The following is a 22679-nucleotide window of genomic DNA, read 5'->3' as shown; positions in this document are numbered from 1 at the left end:
ACCTCTCTGGGTGAATCTGCCTCCATCTCCACTCTAATCCCCCTCAAGGCAGTGGCTGGCCACCATTAGCCCTCCCCTTCGCCTTCTGCTTGCCATGCTCAGCAGTGCCCTGGGCACCAGGTCCTGCTCTGCCAGTGCCCCAGCCTGGGCTGTTACATGGGGTTGTCTGGTCCCAGATGCAAGGTTTGGCATTTGTCTGTGGCAAAGCAGGGGGTTACACTGAGGCTTGCACAGAAACCATGTCTAAGCAGGGTATTTCCTGAACTAAAAATGGTTGGGCGCTTTGAAAGCAGTGGAGGATGGGAAGGCATATGATCCAGACTGTCCTCGTTCTAATATTCTTCCCAAGGCACCTCCTTACGTCTGCTGCTGGAGAAGGACTCATGGGCTGGATAGACTTTTTATTTCAAAGAGAAGAATATGGTAGAGGTCTACAAAACCATAACTGGCCTGGAGAGAGTGAATAGGGATGATCACTCATTCTCCTTCCTAATGCAAGGATTAGCCAGAGCCTGATGAGCTCAGCAGACGGCACGTTCGAAATGAGTGAAAGGAGATAGTTCTTTACCTGAAAAGTAATTAAATTGTGGAACTCATTGCCTCAGGATGGCAAAGTAGGAAAAACATAAACAGGTTAGAAGAAAAGCACCCGTTGGAGGTGATTAAATGCTACAAGAGCACTTCTGGCTCAGCAAGTTGCTGAACCTTTAATTGCTGGGACAAGGAAGGATGTGCTAGAAATACCACAACAGATTTGCTGGTTTTCAGTCTATCTCTGTAAGAATCTGCCACTGGTCTCTGCTTGAGGTAGGATCCTGGGCTAGATCAGCTTCCAGTCTGATGTGGTACAGCTCTCTTAATATTACATCGCCATCGGGAGACGCTAGAGATGGTGGGACCTGAGTGGAGATGAAGAACACGGTGGGTTTGCTGAGCTGTCCGTGCAAACCTCCAACGCTCGTCTCTCTCAGCCAAACCATCCATAAAGTGCTGACTTCAGAGAGCGGGGAGGTCTCACGCTCTTTGGGAAGAGACATGCGGGCTTTTACTGCCTTGGGCTTTTCATTACATCTCTAGCTGATCTCGCCTGGCTTTGCTCAACGTCGTTATCAAAAACTTCCAAACCTCAGCTGGGGTGGCTGTAGGGGTTTGTCAAAACTGTCTTTTCTCCCCAAATTGCTTCTGCCTGTGTTTCTGTATGTATTTCCCCTGCATGCGGCGTGGAATAAAAAGCTGACTTGAGACCTACTCATTTTATGCCTGAATTACTTTGATTTTCTCTGCCTGAGGCTCCTCATTCTTTTCCACTGCGTTGCTGCTAGTCTTCTGGGATTCTCTCATTGCCTGTGAAAGTTTCTCTTGTCCTCCTAAATTGATATTTTTCTCCATGAGCTCAGATTTTTGCCTGAACGTGGACTCTTACAGAGCTAATTTATCTTAAATCTTACATAGTTTGGTTAGGCACACGCCTGCGCACTAAAATCAGTTTCAAAATGGCTCAGATTTATTTTAAGCCTTTTTTTTTTTCTTCTTCTTCAGAAGCCAAATGCATTGATTCCTGTCTGATTAAAAAAAAACAACCCACAGAGTATTTCAGCATGATTTAGCAACTCATCTACAAGGATCTTGACCGGCTTAACTAAATGGTTGGTGCTCACTCGTGTGGAAAAGGCCTTGGTGTCTTTGGATGCACATTATTTAGGTTAAATAACCTAAACACAATTTAATCTTGGAGAGTTAAAAAGCAAGGGTTTAAGCTGATGTCTCACAGCTTGAGACAATAACTACTGGAAAAATCATGCAAGCTATCTCACTATTTTTTGAGCAAAATGTTTTGTTTCAGTGAAGCTATTATGTTTAAACATTTTTGGATGCAAACTTTTGGAATTGTTTCTGGGAACAAAGCTTTTCTTTTAACACAACTACAGCTTAAAATGAAAATATAAGGAAAAAAAAAAAGATGATCAGATAAGCCTTGAGTGAAACAAAACATTCAATTCCAAGTCAGAGAAAACATTGATTTTTAAGACAAATGAACCATTTTGCTTAATCGCTTGCTTAGAAGAAGTTTGGGGTTTGGGTCATCCAGAATCATATTATTTCCCCTACTCTTATCCTTCTGGAAGAACCATCAAACCAGAAAAAACAGTATTCATATGACTTCATTTAAAAGGCTCAAACACTCTTTCATAGCTCTGCTGCAGAATACTTTTAAGCAGTGCTAGAAATACCATCAGAATAGGGATGTTAAGTGGAATTAAACAAGATTATGAATTTTGAAGGCAGTTTAAGAACCCATAATGCAGAAAATAAGTAAAACCTTGCCACTATGACCTTAGGCATATAAATATACCGCGGCAAAACAAACCAGACGCTTTTGTTCTGTGCTGAATATGAAATGGGCTGTCTCGGGGCTTTCACATCCTGATGAGGCAGTCTGAATTAGTAGCTGGTTAGTTTTAATCCAGACAGCTCTGTCAAAAGGGCACCGTTAGCTCCATGGTGGGGAAGGAGCTGGGGGAGCCCAGGGAGGAAATCAGACCCTGCAGCAACTTCATGTCCCCGTGGCAGGCCAGAGCCAGCGACCAGCTGCTGCTAAAATGTTGTGACAGAGGAGACGATGGCCCAAAGTGTTTTCTGGGAGGAAAGGGGTTGTTTTTGATAAGCAGGTCCCGAGATGGGCAGTCAGGCCGTGCCCTAGAGATGCGGTGCGTGGGGACCTATTGTATGGGTTTGGAAGCAGAAGCATCATGAGAAGGTGCAAGCAAGTTGCGGAAGGGTGATGAGTAGCAAGTGCACCAAGGTGAACATACACCATCAAGGGAAAGTAGAGAGGTTGTAGCAAGGTTTAGCACTAGTTCATGTGGCAGCAGTGTGAAAGCAAGAGAGTGAAGGTATGCTCGTGCCTTCTCCTGCCTCATTGTGTTGGTGGGGTCTCTGGTTTGTAGGGTGCAAGACCCCAGGGCATCTCAGGGACACCACTCAGGTTTCTCTGGGCAATAGCATCCATCTTTGGCAGAATGGTGGAGAACAGGTCCTTACTGCTGACACCACCCTAGGCAGTTCAGCAAGGCTGGATTTTGTGTTGGTGCTGTACAGGAATATATGACTGTAGAGATGCAGAGCAGCCTCTGAGCAGTAGGGGCTAGGATCTGAATGTGGCCACAAGGCCAGGCTGCAAGGCATGCAATGCTCTGCCTTCAGCACACAGCCTAGACCTGTCACAGGGGGCTCGGGCAGCCTTGCACAAACCTAAAACCAACATAAAAACCATGGGAGATAGGTAGAAAGCTGTTAACCGTCTTAGCAGAATCACTTGCTACTCTACAAAGAGCTCCTGGGTAGGATAGCAGGTGAAAAGGGCTCCAGCTAAACCTTTATGATCCCTCTTGACTAGGTCCTCCTTCAAATCTCTTCACTGTCTGATCTTTAAGTATTTCCCACTGGAGACCCATACGACAGCTACAACAACCTCCCCTGCTCCTGTGTGCAATTCTGGCTCCAGCTGTGAGGACATGAGCTTGTAGAACAACTGGACACGTTGCTATTCCTGTGCCAAACCTCCCTCAGTCCCCTGGGATGCTCCCAGTGGACATGAGCAAGTTTCCTTGCTGTGAATCTCCAGTCTAAACCGGAGACACCGTTGGACGTCTGTAGAAAAAGCAGGTATAGAGAGAAATGTCTGTTAAAAAGAGGGGAAGTGAGAGCACAAAAGATTTCACAGAAGAAATCTTGGTTACTAAGCCAAACCATGCCAGCAGTCAGCCAACACACACAACAGCCAACTCATGGAGTCATCATACTGTCTGACGTTGCAAGAGATGGGACTACCACCACTCATACACTCTTGCTTCATAAAGAAAATCTGTAGCGGAGGGAGGGCTAGAAACCCCTTTCCCAAGCCTCTGAACAGTCTGGCTTTGACAAGAAACCCAGACAGGAGATGTTCAAACAACTGACCCCATGGAGCAGACATCGTCTACAAACGGGCAAGGGTTTGTGGGGCTGCAAAGCAAGGTTGATACAAGGTTGGTCAAGAGCAAAGAGGACTGCAGGAAGACAAGTCCCACCACCACATGAAAGTAAAGAGACACTTTAAAGTCAAAGTGGCCAAAGAATCTACACTGGAATAAAGAAATCAGGCTCTTTTTTTTAAAAAAAAAAAAGGATACATCACTTAGTGTATTTTTTAAGCTTGTTGGACACCATAATGAAGCACTGTAAAGCTGTCAGAGAAATTATGCACTTTTTTCTGTTGTCAACCAAAGCGTGCTTTTATGGAGTCAATTAGCCACAAATTATGAACACACATCACTTGTCTGAGAATGGATTACAGTACAACCCAATAAACATAACTGTCTTTGCTCACTGGTCATTGCCCTGATGAGGAGGCCATTGCACTTTCCTATCCAACCATAAAGGAAACTTCATGTTCATTTGTGTTTCATCCTGCAAGCGTGCCTCTTTCAAGTGCTGCAGTGCTACAGTGTGAGGGGAAATGGGGTCATTGGTATTACTGCTCTGACGTGCATACCTGGGCATGAGCTCAGCGTATAAAATGCAATTACATCGGTGGAAAGAGTTCATATAAGCTGGGATGGCATGAGTGCTTGGATCTACAACGGAGCCTATAGCTGCTGTCATATTTGATAGAGAAGTGCAGCCAACGTCATCTTTACAGAGTACATTGTGTGCCCTCCACAGACCTTAGAGCCCTTTTCGAAGGTGGAGAGCCACAGTCTTATCAAGTTTTTTAGGGTTTTTTTTTTTTTTGGTTGGTTGGAAGGGTTGCTTTTCCTTATTTTTTTTTTTTAACAGATGGGGAAACTGAGGCACAGAAAGGTGGTGTGACTTGCCCACAATTGGTGGTAGACCTTGAACCTCGCAGTCTTGCTCACGGCTGCTCAGGTCCCACCTGGGACACAGTGAGAAGGAAGGGCTGCCCACTTGTTCCCGAGGCGAGGAGAACCACAGCTCCTCCTGGAGCGAGGGGAAGGGGTGTCACTCTCAGCGGCAATGTCTGGCAGGGGGACAATGGCACGCATGGTTTCTGCCAGCCCCAAGAGGCAAGAGAAGCAAGGAACCTGAAATGGTGAGCCAGGAGTTTGTTGGTCAGGCACTGAGCGAGAGGACGCAGCTCTACAGGATGCACTCATGCCTCTCTGTGGCTTTCAGGGCCTCGTGCATGCTGGCGGCAGAGAGCCTCCTGTTGATATTCCTGTATCTGCACCTCAGAAGGTTCCAGAAAGTAGTCCTCAAGTCTCGGTTAAAGAAAGCGTAAATCAAGGGGTTGATGAGGGAGTTGGTGTATCCCAGCCAGAGCAGAGTCCTCTCCAGCCGTAGGGGCATGCAGCTGCAGCGGATGCCGCAGATGAAAGGCCGAGCCGTTGACATCAGGAAGAATGGAAGCCAGCAAAATGTGAACGCCCCCACGATAATGCCGAGGGTCCTGGCTGCTTTCTGCTCCCGTTTGAAGATGGAAATATTCTTTCGGTCTTGCCGGAGCAGTTTGGAGAGTGTTGCACATTCCTCCACCGCTTTGGTACGCTTGGAGCTGTGGTGGCTCCGGCTGGAGGCCTCTAGGCAGTAGACGCCCTCCTCTTCGTAGTGTTTGGGGAAGTTCATGAAGCGGTGCTTCTCGGCGCTGACCTTGGCGGCTTTGTAGATCCGGCTGTACATGACGAGCATGACCGCCATGGGGATGTAGAAGGCAACCCCCGTGGAGTAGACTGTGTACCCAAAGTCCTGGCTGATGAGACAGACTCTTTCCACGGTGACGTTCTTGGCCCAGCCAAAAAGAGGAGGAAGGGTGATGGAGGCAGACAGGAGCCAAACAATGAAGACCATCTTGGCCATCAGCTTCCCATTTTGTCTCACAGGGTACGTCAGTGGCCGAGTGATCCCCAGATACCTGGAAAAGAGAAGAGTTGTAAATGGTTAGGAGGGTTGCAAGGTGTGAATGCTGTTGGGTGGTTTTCATTCCTAATCAGCTGTTAATGCTCTGTCACAGGAGAATTTCAGCCATGGGTGGGGACAAGAAATGAATCCCCCAAATGAAAGTGTTCCCAGAGACAGGCGGCTGCAGTATCGGCTGTGAAATGCATTTCACACCCCTTCAGCTCTTGTCTAAACACCCTGTTTTGACTATTCCCCACTGCTTTCTTGCAACCACTCCATACACGACACAAGATGTCATTTAACCGCTGAGTGCAGACCGAGCTCCACATGGTTTCCTGGGGAATAAAAATGCTTAAAAAAGCTTCGTTTTCCACCAGAACTAGTTTGTACAGAGGACATGTGACAACTTCCAGCCATGGTATGTAACTCACTCCAGACTGTCACCCTCCCAGGGAAACATCCAGGAGTGGGATGGCTGATCCACAGAGTAACTCTTGCACCAGGATACGTCGGGACTGACTCCAGATGAAATGAATTGACTCATACCAGTGTTTAATGGGAAATGGGATGGACAATACCTTTCTCTTATTTGTCCAGGCAACTTGGAAACTCGGGGAAGAAATACAACCTGCAGCTGAGATGCCCCTGAGGCGGTGTGCGAGCAAGGACCAATCTTGCCTTTGGGCAGACTTAAGGATGTGTCTGGATGGGCACAGAAAGCAAAGCTAGTGATCGGGTGATGGACTGCGGTGCAAGACTGACAGCTGTTGACTCACACCTTCTTTCAGCTGATGGATTGTGTGTTTGCATCTTGCAGCACTGGCACCCATGGGAGACACCGCTGTCAGCAGCACAACCCATGACTCCCCTCTCCGTCTAGCCTGCAATATTAGGACAAACCTACAGGTTCCTGCAACATCTGCTGGAGATGACCTCCAGCAAACAAGACAGGAGCAAACAGCTGGAGCACTTTGCTCCCTTGCATGGCTCATAGCTCCTGAAGGGATGGTGTCCAGCCCTCCCTAGGGAATAAAATGAGAGGAGCTCTGAGCAGGAGATCCCAAAAGCATGTGGTGATGCACAGATTCACAAATCCTGATGCCTGGAGTTAGGAGTTACCTTGTTAGCTTGGCTGAAAGGAGCTGGAGACTGCATCACCCATCAGCTCCTGGTTAGACTACGGGGTGTAATTTTGAACCATCCCCAGCCTCGATTGAGAGGGTTCGTGTGACTATGAAATTGTGTCAACTGTTAGGTGGTAAATTGCAATTGTAAACTAATAAATCGGGAGGCAGTTGGCCACTGTCAGACAACGTTCCCACCGAAAAACGTCTGCCTGCTATCCCGTCTCAATCAGTCCAGCAAAAACCTCCAGCTGTCAAATGGATTTCTTTTATGCTACAGCCTTTTTGATTCTGCCTGCTCTCAGGATTTTGTAGGCATTTTTAGGCAGGATTACATCACCTCTTAATTGTCTTGGATAAACTGTGTCAGTCCAAAGGGGCAGTGTGAACAGCAGCTGTATGGATACTTTTTGCTGAAAGCTGTTCAAGGGAAGAACGGGCTTTTCTGCCAAAAGAAGAATTTCTGCAGAGAATTTTACCTCTGTTGTATCATCATTTTTTTTCCAACAATCAGTCTCATTGTAAGTGTTAGGAGATTTTTCTTCCCTGATTATTTCCCTTTTCCAGATCCTCCCCCAAGGTTGGAAGAAGATGGAAATAAAAAAAATAATCCAATTCCTCCTCCTTTCCTCACTGCTAAATAAATTCAAAGCCCAAAGTATTCCCCCCTGACTCCCCAATAAAATGAATTGGAATTCATTCACTGAGTTATATTCTTTTCCTGTTTTCCTCTGTATTTTCTTCAGCTGGTCTTACTCACAAAAACCAAGCAAAACTCTCCACGACCACCTATGCTGCTTGAACACCCAGCAGTGGTACAGGCTGAAGGACGACATTCACGGATGCAAAGGCAACGCAACCTCTCTGGACGGGAAAGGGCTTTTAACCCCATCACCCCATGGGGCCCTGTCTATGAAGGAGGAGACCTGGTGAGATGGAGATGGACAACAGGGCTGGTGCTGTTCTTCCAAAACATACCATCTCTTCCTTCTTACCTGGGCTGAGCACAGCGAGAAGCGATGAGCCTGGCTGGAAGACCGGGACTCGGAGAGATGGGTGGGAGCAGGTTGGAGGGATGCTGCCAAATATCCCTCCCGCTGTAGGAAGGGGCTATGGAGGGAGAGCAGACCTGATGTCCCCCAGGCTGGGAGAAAACCATACCCTGCTGTTGCATCTCCAAATTCAGCACCCAAAAAATCACTCCTCTGCATATCCAAGCCAAGAACTTTGCAAACTCATATATGCTGTGTTGTGTGATATCCTTTATCATGCTGTTACTGGGTTTTCTTTAGAAGCCAATCCACTCGGGATTTGCTGAAACTTCAAGGAATTTATAGGCTAGCCAAGCAAAATGCACAGTGACAAGATTTAAAAAGCAGACGAAGCTGACACATTTCATCTGCGGGTGCCTTGTGCAGTCGCTGTTGGAGGAAATGGGGCTGTTTTGAGGTCTTTGCTTATAATTTTGATGAGAGCAGGAAGACCTCAAAATAGGCCAGCGTTTACAGCGGTGCGGGAGGTGGGATTGCACAGACATGCAATGAAATGCAAATCAAATTATCTTGCTTTGATTCTTTTTCTTTTTTTTTTTTTTTTTTTTTTTGGGTGTGTGTGTCTTCTTGTTAATCAAGTTTAGTGGTAAACAGGTAACAAAACCCAGAGCAGCGATTTACCGGCTGTTTGTGCGGCTTTGCGGGACCCCCGCCGTGCAGAGCTGATTGTGTAGCCACTGGTTCCTTGTGCAATAAACTCCTTCCACGTCCTCGCTCCCGCGGATGCCTGGGCAGCCTGAGCCCTGGCCGCGGGGTAGGAGACCTGCCCCAGGCTGGGCTCCACCATCAACCCCAAGGATGAGCAGATTCAGCGCATTTATTCTACGCTCAACGGTAATAATTGATTCCTTGTGTCAGGGATTAAATAATAAAGAAAAACAAAACCTCTCCAGCGTGCCTCTATCTCCATTCTGCAGCTGGCAAACTGGGAAAGGACGAACCTTTGCTCACACAGGTTGGCTGAGCCCAAATGACCCCAGAATTGGGGTTTCCTGGACTCCACTCTTTTACCACAATCCCACGCCTCCTCTGGGACAAACTTAAGCTCCGTACCTGGCTTCCAGGCTGATGCCGTGCCTGTCCCGTCCTGCTGAATGAGGGGACGCCTCCAGGTGGAGGATGCAAAGGGCAGCTGGATGCTGCAGCTACCTGTGGCTTCATCTGCCCATGCCCTAGGCCAGGGTTGGTGGGAGCATCCCAGGGATGCATTCCAGCTCACTGGAGATAGAGCACAGGGACATACCTGGCCTGGGACATGTTCGCATGAAGGACACGGTAAAGGCAATCCAGCAAAATGCTGTGCAGGTTTCATCCCACCGACTCTTTTGGGAGGCATCCTTTTTACTGAGGACGATGCCAATTTGGAGCGTATCATCTGCTTTTGGGTAGAAAATACTTGCCAGGGAGATGCAGAGCCCAGCGGGGCTGCCCGGGAAATGGATGGAGACTTTTTCCTCCACTAGGAAAACCTGGAGTGATATGTGGGGTTTGGGGAGCTTCTTTTTGCAGCTGCTTGGCATTTTTACGGAGAGCTTAATCAAAAGCTGAACAGCCAAAAGGTTTTCTTTTTGTTGTCGTTTTGGTTTTGGTTTGTGGCAATAAAGAATCTATAACATTGGCAGACTTTTATATAAGAAAAATGTAAGAGAGAGACAGGTGTTTCCGGCATTTTTCTTTTTTGATTTAAAAGAAAATCAATCAAACCCCCCTTCAGACAAGATTAGTTCTACCAGCTTCAATCAAGAGGCTTTCAGAAAGCTCTCTGCATTAATAATCAATAATAGCAGCCTATATTTTAATAGTACTCATCATCTTCGGCAAACCAAGCCTCTTTTATATCTAAGCTAACCAAAATACGCGGACGCTTCAGCCATCAATAAAAACGCAACCTACTCTTCGGCAGAAACAGGCACCTGCCTAACAGTGCTGACCGAGTTGGCATTCAGGACGGAACTAGAGGAGATATTTGTACTTCCAAGAAGCACCAGTGCTGTTCCTTTTCTTTCTTGCAGGGCAGGAGGAACAGCTTGCCACCGTCACTGGTGGAAATTCTGGTTAATGCCTCACTGAGATGAACAACCGTTTCATCTCTTTTGGATCAGGTGTTTCAGGCTCTCTGCAAACTCAGCTATCCTTTTGCTTTAGCTTTGTGGTCGGCCTTGCTTTGTATCAGCACAGAAGCTGAAAAGCGTGCTTTCGGAGATGTTTCCATTAGGAGCTAAACAAAAAAATCCTGCCCATCCCAAGGCTGGGGGCAGGTGGCAATCCAGGCGTGGTCCTGGATCCGTGCTCTCCCTCAATCCACCTCCATCAACTGCCTTGTGGGAGCAACGAGGGTTGCCGTGGAGCAATGACGACTTACAGAATGCTCAAGATACGGCCATGGAGCAATTCACACAGCCCACGGCCCGATCCTGGGGACCCTCAGGGCAGAAAGCAGCAGGACAGTGCCCCGGCCACCTAGTTCTCCTTCGTGCATCAGAGGACATCCCAATTATTCCTGTTCCCTCCTCAAACCCCTGTACAGACTGAGCCCGTCAGCCCCCGTGCGCTCGCAGCATGCCCTTCCTCCCACCCAGAGCTGAGGTGGGCACAGCCAGGAGGACTCTACACCCCCTTCCCTCTGCCCTGTCAGTCCTCCTTCCACTGAAATGACAACTTTTGCTCTTTTTCTCTTTTCTCTGGCTCGAAATGCATCTCGGACAATTGCCCTCTCGCCACTCAACTTCTCCATCAGGCATTTGGCGGGGAGGGATGAAGGTCTGGGAGCAAACGGTGATGCTGCAGCCCAGCCGAGCTCACAGTGTGGCACAGTCCCTGTGAAAACGCACGCAAAGAACGAGCCCGTGCCAGAAGACTCAGGCTCTGTGGCAGCCTCTTGTATCACAGGTTTTTCCTCCATCACCCTGCTGAGAGGTCTGAAGCACAGAAAGGTCAAGCTGTTGTATAAAAATATCTGGCAACCTGCTCCCTCTGTCATTTCTTTTCTCTCCAACATCCAAAAAGGATGGTGGGGTTTGCTCGGCCAGCACCTGGAGATGTTAGAATCATAGAATCGTAGAATGGTTTGGGTTGGAAGGGACCTCTAAAGGCCATCTAGTCCAACCCCCCTGCCGTGGGCAGGGACATCTGCAACTAGATCAGGTCGCTCAGAGCCCCGTCCAACCTGACCTGGAATGTTTCCAGGGATGGGGCATCCACCACCTCTCTGGGCAACCTGGGCCAGTGCTTCACCACCCTCAGCGTCAAAAATTTCTTCCTCCTATCTAGTCTAAATCTCCCCCCCCTTTAGTTTAAAGCCATTCCCCCTTGTCCTGTCACAACAGGCCCTGTAAAAAGTTTGTCCTCATCTTTTTTATAAGCCCCCTTTAAGTACTGACAGGCTGCAAGAAGGTCTCCCCGAAGAGAGATCAGATGTTGCAGCAGAGCTGAGTAGGTGCTTGAGAGCTGCATGAGATGAGGCATGGGACCGTGTGCCTATGGGGTGGGATGGTTTTTCCTCTCTGCAGCACAGCGCTGGCAACATGAGTTTTGCAGCAAGGGCCTGAAACTCCCCTGCTCTTGGGCTCCTCGGAGCCCCACCAAGCTCGCCTGGGTGAGCTGGGCAGAGATGGTCCCCCCGAGAGGTGGGGGGGTGCTGGAGACAGAAAAAGTATACCCACAAGTGCCTCCAGCATCACCCAGTTAAAAGAAATCCTCCTTGGCTGTATGACCAGTGGGGGCAACTTAGAGCAGCCTTAGGGCTGCTCCCATTTAAGCCGGGGATTACAGTTACGCAGATGCAACTCCTGTCCGCCCTTCTTCCGCGCTGCCTTCCCTATGGCCCTCAGCACCGCCCAGGATTTGGCCTCGGCATGTGTGGACCCCCCCGCCGCTGGTGTCCACACATCCCCAGAAACCTCCTGCCTGGTCCCATTCCAGCGGGGAAAGATGGACCAACATCAGCCCCAGGCACCTGCCTGCACGGCATCCTCGGATTTTGGTCTGCTCGCAGGAGCGGTGACATTGGGCGGGAGACACGTGATGAACGAGTGGAATAAATTGCAGTGGTTTTTTGTGAAAGGTCTGTCCTATTTGTGTGCATGTTTGGAAGAGTGTTTCTCCAAAGGGATGGGAAGGGAAGGGGAAAGGAAAGGGGAAAAGAAAAAGGGAAGGGAAGGGAAGGGAAGGGGAAAAGAAAGGGGAAAGGAAAAAGGAAAGGGGAAAAGAAAGGGGAAAGGAAAAAGGAAAAGAAAAAGGAAAGAAAAAAGGAAAAAGGAAACGAAAAAGGAAAGGAAATTTTTTAAAGCAAAGCCAATCTGATCAGTGTGTAGCTGCTTCCCTGCTCCTCACTCATCAAGAGGAAGCATTGACATATTTCATTACTGCATTTGTTCTCTTCCCTCTAACAGAAACAGACTTCTGTCAGCTCTGAATACACCTGCTTTTTTAGGAACAGGCTTTTTATTAAAACAAAGCAAGTTCAGCAGCAGAGCTGGACCTCATCGTGTGGCCTGGGAGTGATTTTCTTTCTAACCAGCAGCGCTGAGCTGATCAGGGCCGTGGAGCAAAAAGCAGTTCGTAGGGGAGTAGGGGCTAGCAGGGGACGAGGGCTTTGGAGCAGGAGTTGCTGTTTGCTTGCTGGGGGATAACGTCAATCAGCAGCAGCAAGATTTTCTCTGTCCTTTCTGCTTTGTCACCCAATTTTGCACCTGGGGAGGGCGGGAGGGTGACCAGGGAGATCGTATAGCTGAAGGCATGCATCTCGTCGGCTGTCTCCCTTCCCTGAGCTCCTTATCACAAACCAGCCCAGCTCAGCGGTGCCAGCGTAAACCCAAACCAACTCCCTGAGAAAGCCAGCACGCGCGTCAGGTCTGGATCAGGCCCACCGGCTCGTCAGCGCGCTGTCCCTAATGACGCAGGCTGCTATAATTAGACCCCTGGGGGTGCTGACTTGCCCGAGTCCTGCCAGTTTGCCAGACGGGCTTAGCCTTTCCCTCCCGACCCCAGGTGTGGGAGTTGAAGCCAGCAAATCCTCACAAATGCATGCACTGGGCTAAACCAGGAATTTCAGGGACTTGGGATGGGGTGGGGGGAGTTGCCGACATCCTTAGCCAAGACACAAGTCCAGGCAGCAGCAGAGCATCCCGTAGGACTAGGCTCCAGAAGCTGCGTAACCTGGATTTTCAAAGTGCATGTGGGTTTTTTTTTTTTGTTTTGTTGAATAATTTTATGGTCCAGCCTCCTTCCATGAAGAAGGTCAGGTCACGGGTCTATCCTCCAGGCTCTGTTCCTCGAGCCAAGGAAGAACGATGTGAAGCAACTGCCTAGAGGGGGAGGACTAAGCGAGTAACTTAGAGAAGTTACTCGAGAAAGCACCTTAAGCCCAGCTCCTCCAAAGGGACTGAAACACCTAATTCATACAGAAATCCCTCAGCAACTCCATGCACCTAAAAAACGCATGCAGAAGCACTGATCCAACCGGGAACATGATTCTGGTGGCCCTCAACCTCCAGAAACTCCCCCATATTTGAGCCCACCTGAATACACGGCAGGTGCCTTGTCCTCCCTTACCTGTCCACGCTGATGATGCACAAGGTCATGATGGAGGCGGTGCAACACATAACGTCCATGGCGATAAACACATTGCAAAAAACCTTCCCAAAGAGCCACTCTCCCCCCACCAGGTCTGTGATGGTCACAAAGGGCATGACAGCGAAGGCCACCGACAGGTCGGCGGCTGCGAGGGACACCACCAGGTAGTTGGAGGGCTGCCGGAGCTTCTTGACGATGCACACGGAGATGATGACCAGACCGTTGCCGGCGATGGTCATGAGGATGATGATGGAGAGCACCGCTCCAATGACGATCTTCTCAGTGTCCCCATAGAGCAGGATCTCCTCGCCGCAGTCCGTCGTGTTGGTGAGGTTGGAGGATGGCAGGTCTGGCTCGGCTGGGACGGAGGGTTCCTCAGTCATGAATGGATTCGGGAGCAATTTCTGAGCCGGGTGCTGCTGCTCTGCGTTCTCCACAAAGAGAAGATGGTGCTCCAGAAACCACCTGGGGCTGGCCCTTAGCAACATGCTCTGAGCTCACCGCAGCGGGCAATGGCACGAGTTTTCTCCCAGCAATGACACCTCCAGTGACAAACCAGAACACTTTATCACAAACAGGCTAACAAAATAAAATATTCCCCCCCCCCCCAACCCCATCTCTTGCCTCCCAAAGCTGCGGCTGGATCTCACGTGCTCAGCAAGAAGCCGCTTCCCAAGACTGCTTGAAGACACACAGTTTGCTGGAGGACGCTTGGAGAAAGCTCGTCTCCACTTTTAAAGGAGCAAAAGCTGCCCAGTCCGCTTGCAACTGCTGCCTGATCATCCGCACGCTTTTCCAGGACAGATAACGGCAGCCGATCGAAACTGCCCATGTTATTATGTGTTACTGCCGAGCTGTGCTGCTGGTCTCGCACTTCTCTTGTGCATCCATACGTTTAAATCCCCTGCGGCTACATGCATATTCCCACATGTGGATATAGAAGAGCGCGTGATAACAAAACGTGGGCACACATCACCGGCTGTATCTCCTGCATGCATTAACATACAAACTTCAAAGCTGTGACTGCAAATCCATGCGCACGGCATGTAACGGCAACACGCGACCGTACGTACCTACAGGAGCATGGTGCGGAGCTGCAGGTCGCGGTGGGAGCGTATCCATCACATGCAGCCCCCCCAGGGTACCACGCACAGTCAGGGCACCCCAGCCCGTGCCTAGAGCCGTGAGCATCACCACTACGCAGATAGCAGAGATACACGGAGAGCAGCTACTGCGCTCCCACCCCCAGGTCTTCACCCCGGTAAGTGTTTCTCAGCCATCAACAGGGAAACTTGCGGGCAGGGCTCACCCCTATGCAGGGCTCCAAGCATCATGCACAACCTGCATCCTCTGCTTTTTGTTTCAAAGCCCCTTTTCCCCTTGAAGGGAGCTTTGTTTGAATCAAAGCAGGATTGCAACCCCCTCCTCCCCTTTGCAGCCACCCCCCCCCCCCGCCCCCAGGCTGGGGCGATGGGGGTCCCGGAGTTACCTGTGTCGAGGGGGTGAGACATCCTCCAGGCGAGCCCCTGCGAGCTCCGGGCAGGCGAGAAAGCAAAGAGCCACCCCCGGAGCATCCTTCTCCCCTCCCCGCCTCGCCGGTCCCTCCTACCGCCCTCCCCTCGCCTCTCCCCGGGCAGGGACCCAGATGGTCCCCGGCTCCCTCTGAGCCCCAGGGAGGAGCAAAAAACGGGGGTGTGTGTGTGTGGGGGGTGTGTGTGTGTGTGTCCAGGCCGGGTCCTGCAGCCACCCCAGCCCTGCAGCGATGCGGGGATGGGCGGGGGGGGGGGGGGGGGGAGCGTGCGAGGACCTCGAGGGAAAGGCTGGAAGTTGAGAAGATGCCTTTGAAGGCAGTCGTGCAGCGCAGCGAGGCAGGCGCAGGAAGGAGCAGCCTGCAACCCAAGCAGGGTACAGAACAGGGGTACAGAGAAAGGCTCTTTCCAGAGGCACCCTTCCCCATTATTATTGTTTTAATTTCATTTTGCAGGAGAGGGCTTCTTTCCCTGCTCCATGCATTTTTCCACCCCCCTGCTTGTAGGAGGTCCCGCATTCACTCAGCTCCGCATTAAAGAGCAGCAAACAGCCAGGGAGAGGCAGATCCCTAAAGATGAGCCTTTCCCTTATCCTAGTAAAATCGAAACAGAGAGAATAAACAAACCAGGCAAGAGCATGCAGAGATCCACATCCATTTCCCTCTCCGCCAAATGTTTCACGGGCGCTTTGGTGCTGGGATTGCTCCGGTGCTTCAACCCAGGGCATCAGACAGCTGCTATTCGCTCCTCCCAGGGCGAAAGAAGCAGAGCAGAGTCATCTCCTGCACTGGTTGCTCCTAAAGGCAGTTCCCCCGGGGAGCTCAGCCCGTCTGCTGCCTCCCCAGCGGGGTGGACAGTGGGGGGCTTCTCCCCTTGCACAAGGCCCCATCCTGCACCCCTTGGGGTGATGGGTGTCCAGCCAGGAGAGGTGCAGGCAGGTGGCTTCGGAGCTGTTTGCAGGCTTGGAACGTGTTTCCCGCTGCGCTGCCCTGTGCTAAGCACTTTGAGAGGAAGATGGGCTCCTCCATCCCTGGTGCCACCAGCTCCCTCGCCCATCCTGGGGCTGTGCAAACACCCTGGCACCCTCCAGCCCTCCCGGGGACAGCATGGGGGACTGATTATGGAAAAAACACCTTTAAATCTCTGAGCTGGAGAGCACTGCGTTACCTCAGGTCAAAGTTGGCACCAACCGCAAGAGATTTTTGGGGCAGATGTTCCCTGCAAAAGTACCTCTGCAAAGAAAGCTCCGGCGAGCTAAAACAGGGCTGTTAAGGCTGTACTTAACACTAGGGTTTCTCCTTTGCTGCTCAAGCATCACATCGTGCGTGGGAGGCTGGCTAAAATAGCTTCCTCGCCAGGGCAGGGTGTGCTGAAGCTCTGGCTTTCTTGCTCTTTGCATTACGTGTGGTTTTTTTCAGCCCCCTGAGAGCAATGGACTGAAACCCCCAGCTGAAACCGACTTTGGCGGTTGGACTCGATGATCTTAGAGGTCTTTTCCAACCTTGATGATTCTATGATTCTAAATGATTCTATGATGACATGCCAAGATGGGACGGGGCTGATACCCAAACACAACCTGCAAAGCCCAGTGCCTGCCTGGCCTGGAGAGCAAGGGCTGCTTCAGTGGCCAGTCTGAACTCACCAATATTGAGTGGAAAAACACACCCTGTATTTCCAAAGAGAAAGGGGGATCTGCAGAGCTCCCTGCTGTAGGACCAAGGGATTCTGCAGTCCCAAAGCCCAGACAAATTCACCCAAGAATAAAACCATCCCCTAAGGACCAGCTGTTAAACGTCAAGGCAGTCTGTCGCCAGATGCCCGGAGAGTTTCAGGAAAACCATCTGCACACGAGCTGCAAACTCCTGCCCTGCTTTCCACCTCTGGGACTGGGCTTTGGCAGGAAGGAATCGGGGTGGGGGACGGGCAGGAGGGCTTTTTCCAGCTTCCCTGGAAGTTGCCTTTGGGAGAGCAGCGCAGCGAGCGGCTCCTGTGCATTAGCAAGGAGAGACAGGGAGGGTTTGGTTTTTTTTTTCTCTCGATGCACCACTGGGAAGCAGCCGGCTTACACACAGCCGTCAAGTTCACGTCCTGGCAGAGGAAGGAAGGAGAGAAGGTGCTTAAAACGGTGATGACCTTCATGGTCCCTTTTCTACGCTACTTACGGCAGAGCCCCAGAATCCTGCAATAGCTTCAGGGAGCAGAATTAACCTCCCTCTCTCCCATCCCAGCACCATTTCTGTAGGATACAACCTATATCTTCTCCCTTCCGAAACCCCTGCAGATCTGGGGACTCCAAAGGAGGGTTCCCCCCCGCCCTTTCTAGGGGGAATGAGCTGCTCTGATAATTTGGGGAGCAGCAAAATCCCTGGAAAACCACGGGCAGTGAGCCACCGGCCAGATCATGGGACACGCACTGAGCGGCTAGAGGGCACGATCTCTGCATTAACTGATTTTTGGGAGGACAGAAGGGAAAATGCCAATTTTTGTGTGAAGGAAGAATTAAAAATAATAATAATTCTTATCCTCCCTGAAACCCTTACTGCAGCATTTCTCCAGCTGGAGGCCACGATGATCTTGTTAAGGCACTTGCCCCTGGGGCACGCTAGGAAGCACTAATTGCATTTAATGGCAATCAGGGGAAGAAATGGCCAGTGCTCCTTAGCTTAGCTGTTAGCTGTAGCTTTCTCTCTCCGGCTGAGAGCACAGATTTGGAGGAGCAGGGATGTTGCTGGAGCAAAATGGATGAACCCCAAAGAAAATTGTCCTCGCAAAATAAAGCTGAGAAGTTGAAGACCCAAAATAGCCAAAGTTTTCCCCCCTCCATCTTCAGGCAGACAAGAGACGAACAAAGTCCTCCCACCATGTCATGAAGGCACTGCCCAGATATGTTCTTCCATCTTCATGTACAAATGACCATTAAAGGGGCTATTTTATTAACTATTAATTGTTCATATTACATCCTATTGACTCTAATGGTAAGGTAATAGGCACAGTTATTAATATGCAAATTCTGAGAAATCTTATTAACTCCAAGGTCCTCAACCTCTCAATGTTTTCAGGACTAGCCTCCCAAAGCAATCTTCCCTGTTTCGCAGGTGTTGACATTTCTCCCTCTGAGCAGGCAGAGACTGCCCAGATGGATAAAATTAATCACTTGAGGCTATCAGCTTTCAAGGAACATCACTGAGGACTGCTCTTGCCTTCAGAGAAGTTCCCCGTGAACTGATCTGAGGTACCTAAACCCTTTCTGATTTGGAAACAGAGGGGCTTTACCCACTTTCACAGCAGGGTGGCCAATAAACTGACCACGTGCAGATACCGTGGTGCTTCTCCAGTGGTTGTGGTCAGGAATGACGAGGCCTGAGGCGTTTCAAGGACCCAAAATGCTCAGGGCATCACCTCCTCTCCATAGACACGTGTTCTGCTTTCCCTCCAAGGCTTCCCTCTCCCAAAGACAGACCCATCTCCTTTTGATGAGCATTGAAGCCCAGGTCCCCAGAGATGTTCGCCCAGCAAACACCATCTCAATGTGGTACCCAAGAGACAGTTGGGTCTCCCAGGCACGGACCCTCCAGACTCAGGATCCAGCCCAGGGTGGCCAGTCTCAGCCCCTCATCAGTGCCTGCTGGAACAGGGCTGGCAGGGGGCTGTGGCAAATGAACTGGAGCTTGGGGGGGGAAACTGAGGCACTTGAAAGGCCCAAGAAAGCAGTGTAGCTCTGCATTTAAACTTTCAAACCACACGTGTCCTTTAAAACTCAACCCACAATTTTAGAAGGACAAAAGGTGTTCGAAGAAGAGTCCCTGAATAAGACACAATAACGTTGAAGTGGAACAGCTTTGGTTGGACCAGGACAAGATCTCCTCCCTGTCCCTATTTCAAGGCGCGAAGCCCTCAGCCCATCTGAGCATCCCTACATCCTCTCATCTCTGGTTTCCCTCTGCGCCACAGCAGCAATATAGGGAATTGCCTCCTTGCAGAAACCCATCCTCTGGGAAGGAGGCAAATGGGGCCTCAATGGGGCACAGAGAGGGGACGCTGCTCAAAGGGCCCTGTGGGGACCAGGGGACCGGTCCCATAACAGTGACAGCGGTAGCCAAAGGATTTCAGCAAGGGGATCCACCAGCACAGGGCTTTCTCTCTAAAATCCTTTTTCCATGAAGGGAAAAGCCAATGCAGAACTGATAAGTTAACGATCTACCTGTGAATTAAAACTCAGAGTTGGGTCTTTGGTTTGTTTTTTCTCACTGAATCTCCCTAAAATAGAAAAAAAAAAAGCCCAAAGTTTTCATCTATTTCTAAAGGCACCCCATGCATTTTGCTGTTTGAGCAGATGGGGAGCAATTGGGAACCTCGTGGGAAAACGCCATCTGAAGGAGACAAGCCAAATAGCTCATCTCGAAAAGTTGCGTTTGCTGGAGAAGCGATTAACGCTGTCAGACACAGCCACGCTCCCTCTGCTGGAGTCTGCACAGACAAGCAAGCAGCTTTTAGTGTTTAAATCGCCCGTGATTCGCAAGTGTTGGTTAGCTGGGAGGGCTCTCAAAGAATCCCCTCTGTGCCCCATCGCAGCTAAAGCCAGGGCAAGCCACATGCTGGCAGGACCGGCGCCTCATCCTGATGTCCTGCAAAGGTGGGACCGCCTTGGGTGAGGATGGGGATGAGCTGGAGGAACATTGGCCGCAGGGTGGGGATGAGGTGGAGGGAGAGGAGCCCCCGACAGCAAACTTTTGGCCTGCAGACCCTCCTGTCCACCCCGAAGCTGTCCTGGTGGGTGCTAAAGGGATTTCCAGGGGGGCTGATGAAGCTAGCAGAGAAAAATCCAAAAGCCTGAAATAAGAAAGGGTGAAAAATGAATGACTTAGCTGAAGTTTCCAACACAAACCCTTCAGCCCTAGCTCACAGCTGTTAGTCACCCATTTACCAGACTTTGATTAGGGAGTCAGTATCATTAGTGCTCATTATTTATTCAAAGTGATGGACATGCAGCATTTCCACCTACCGCTCTCCCATCCACCATCTCCAAGGGTTTGGGTAGAGCCTGATTTTAAGTATATGCAGTGAGGTAGGTGCTGATTTAGTATTTTTGGGTTCCGATAAAGTGTCATGCAGCACCAAACTGGCCCCCTCAATGCGTGGTGCTGGTGTTACACCTCCGGACCATCCAAATTTGAGAGGGAGTGAAGCGGGTGATGTAGAGCAAGCGCTCCTGGCCAAACCTTTTCTAAAATCCAGGAGGACATGGTCCTCTGGAGAGCAGCAAGAAGAGGGAAGGTTGCTTCAGGACTTCATAGCAAACCTAGAGCTGGAAACGTGAGCTGTGCCTACAGAGAGCTGAGCTCGTGGTTTCTCTGTACACTTAGAGCAAACCACCAAAAAAAAGACAACCCCAAACCCCTTGGTGCAGTCTTCTCCGGTCCGTGGCTTTGGGCATGAGTGCTGCATGAAGGCAGATGCTTTCTGCTCCAGATTCGGAGTCAGCTAAGCTTGCATCAAGCCGTGCACCCACCATCTCCACGTTCACTGCCAATGCGACTGGGAGAGCATCGTGGAGGTAGGCTGAGGCCCTTTTGGAGGTTGCAGGTGGGTTGGGGTGGTGGAGCAAATATTGCAGGTTTGGAAATGAAACGCCTCCTTGTCTTCTTCTATCTGTCCCCTAGATGGCACCTGCTCTCAGCAGATTAAATCCCTGATGAAAACCAGCAGGTTTTAGTGCCGGGGAAGGCTCAGGGCTCCAAACTGCTTGCCAGAAAAACAAAACCCCACCCAAAACATCAAAAAAAAAAGTTACAATTAATAGCTTTTTTGGCTTCTACACCAAGAACTTGAGATACCTGACCCCTTGCTGGCTGCAACATTTCTGTTGCTTTCTCTTCTGGGCCATCTCTGGGTCCTCAATCCCCCCAAAATGCAGTGGACAGGGACTAACGGGCCCTTTCCCGCTGGCTTTGCTGCAGTGGCAGATACACATATCTGGGGGCAGCGACGGACCCCTGTCTGACCTGGATCACTCCGTGAAGATATTTCGGTCCTTTATAAGGCTGGGAAGCACAGACGAGGGAGGAATATGCCAACTCCTTTTTTCCAGTTTAAATCAAAGCAGGACAGTGAGAAGGGAAATGTACTGACAAACTCACATCAGTTTGAGGAAAGCCCAGATGCAGCCACACTAAATAATCTCTTTTTCTATGCCCTCCATACCAAGACATGGTACAGGGCAAAACCGCAGATTGCATCCCTGGGGCCTGGCTTCTCTTTGAACAGTTTATCCATGTAATTTTTGGCCAATAGATATTTAAACCCCTCCTGCAAAGCTCCTGGCAGTGTATCGCGTGTGCGTCCTGGTAGGGAAGGAAGGACATGGTGGGGGGAAACCTGTCCCCATCTGACCCTTTCCTTCTCAAGCTCAGATCTGCACCAAAGGCAGCTGACGTTTAAACCGACTATTATTAGACATCTGCTTTGAACAGGGAGACTTTACACCTCGCTGGGTTATGGCCTTGCCAGGCTGCCCGCAGTTGCAGGCAGATGCCCATCAGCTAAAACTCCGTGCAGTGCCATCTAGAAGGTGACAAACATGGCCTGCCCACCCCCTCTCTGCTTCCCAGCACCCATCCCGAGGGGCTCGCAGCATCCCCACGTGTTTATAGTACTGGTGTAGCACTGAGCCCTTCGTTACACCTCACTTCAGCCCAAAGGTGCTGTACAGCCTTCCCAGCTTTCCAAGGCTACTCCTGGGCACTCAAGCAGAGACCTGGGGGCTGTCCTGGAGAGAGACCCTCATGGACTGGAGAAAGCTGCCACAGAGAGGCCATGGGCCCAGGTGACCCCGTGACTCCCAGGAGACGTTCTTTGATGGGTGCACCACCACTTCTTACCCATTCTGTGCCTGTTCTTGAGACCTCCGGCCTGTCCAGGAGGGATCCATTTTGGGTAGGAACACACCCTCACTCTCCGGTCATCTTGCAAGAGGTTCCCCAGGCATCCAGGACAATCCACCCACGCAGGCAATCCTTCATCACAGACCAAGACCTCAGAAAAGGAGGGACGTTTACCACATACCCCACTCCCCTCTCACCCCAAGCTTCTTCTGGCTGCCAAAAGCCTTAGTCCTTGCATCAATTTGAAGATCTCTGTATTTGGCTCCTTTTGGAGGTCCCTTTCTGGACCTTGCTGTGAAGGGGGATGCAACCTACCTGCCTGAAGGCAACGCAGAGCTGTGAAAGGGCTCGTGACCCTCCCCACACCCTGCTCCCAGCTTCACCCTTCCGCAGAACAGGATGGTACAAGACTGGTGCAAACACAGTCTGAGCGCTCTTTCACTGCCCCAGGCACTAGCACATCTCGAAGGTCCCCATGCCAGAGCACAGAGCAGCTCAGGTCCCAAAAATTTGAGGCTGCCCCCATACTCAATAGCCCTCTGAAGTTAGCACTGCAAGGACTGTTTCCCCCTTTTCCTGATAGCCTGTGCATGTGTATTTTATATATATAAATATATATCT

General features: G+C 50.4%; 1 protein-coding gene across 1 annotated transcript; it reads right to left on the bottom strand.

Moving 5' to 3' along the window:
• Window positions 1-3959: 3959 nt before the first annotated feature.
• Window positions 3960-15171, bottom strand: LOC143159998 (5-hydroxytryptamine receptor 7-like). Its single transcript, XM_076337556.1, has 3 exons — window positions 15138-15171; window positions 13628-14190; window positions 3960-5911 (listed from the first exon to the last, which is right to left on the bottom strand). The coding sequence occupies exons 2-3, from the start codon at window positions 14134-14136 to the stop codon at window positions 5140-5142; spliced, it is 1281 nt and encodes a 426-aa protein (XP_076193671.1). The 5' UTR covers window positions 14137-14190; window positions 15138-15171; the 3' UTR covers window positions 3960-5139.
• Between the last annotated feature and the right edge of the window lie 7508 nt (window positions 15172-22679).

This window comes from Aptenodytes patagonicus, chromosome 4, assembly GCF_965638725.1.
Source record: "Aptenodytes patagonicus chromosome 4, bAptPat1.pri.cur, whole genome shotgun sequence".
In the NCBI taxonomy this organism is placed as follows: Eukaryota; Metazoa; Chordata; class Aves; order Sphenisciformes; family Spheniscidae; genus Aptenodytes; species Aptenodytes patagonicus.
The sequence above is the reverse complement of the archived record's forward strand: the minus strand, read 5'-3'. Positions and strand labels throughout refer to the sequence as shown.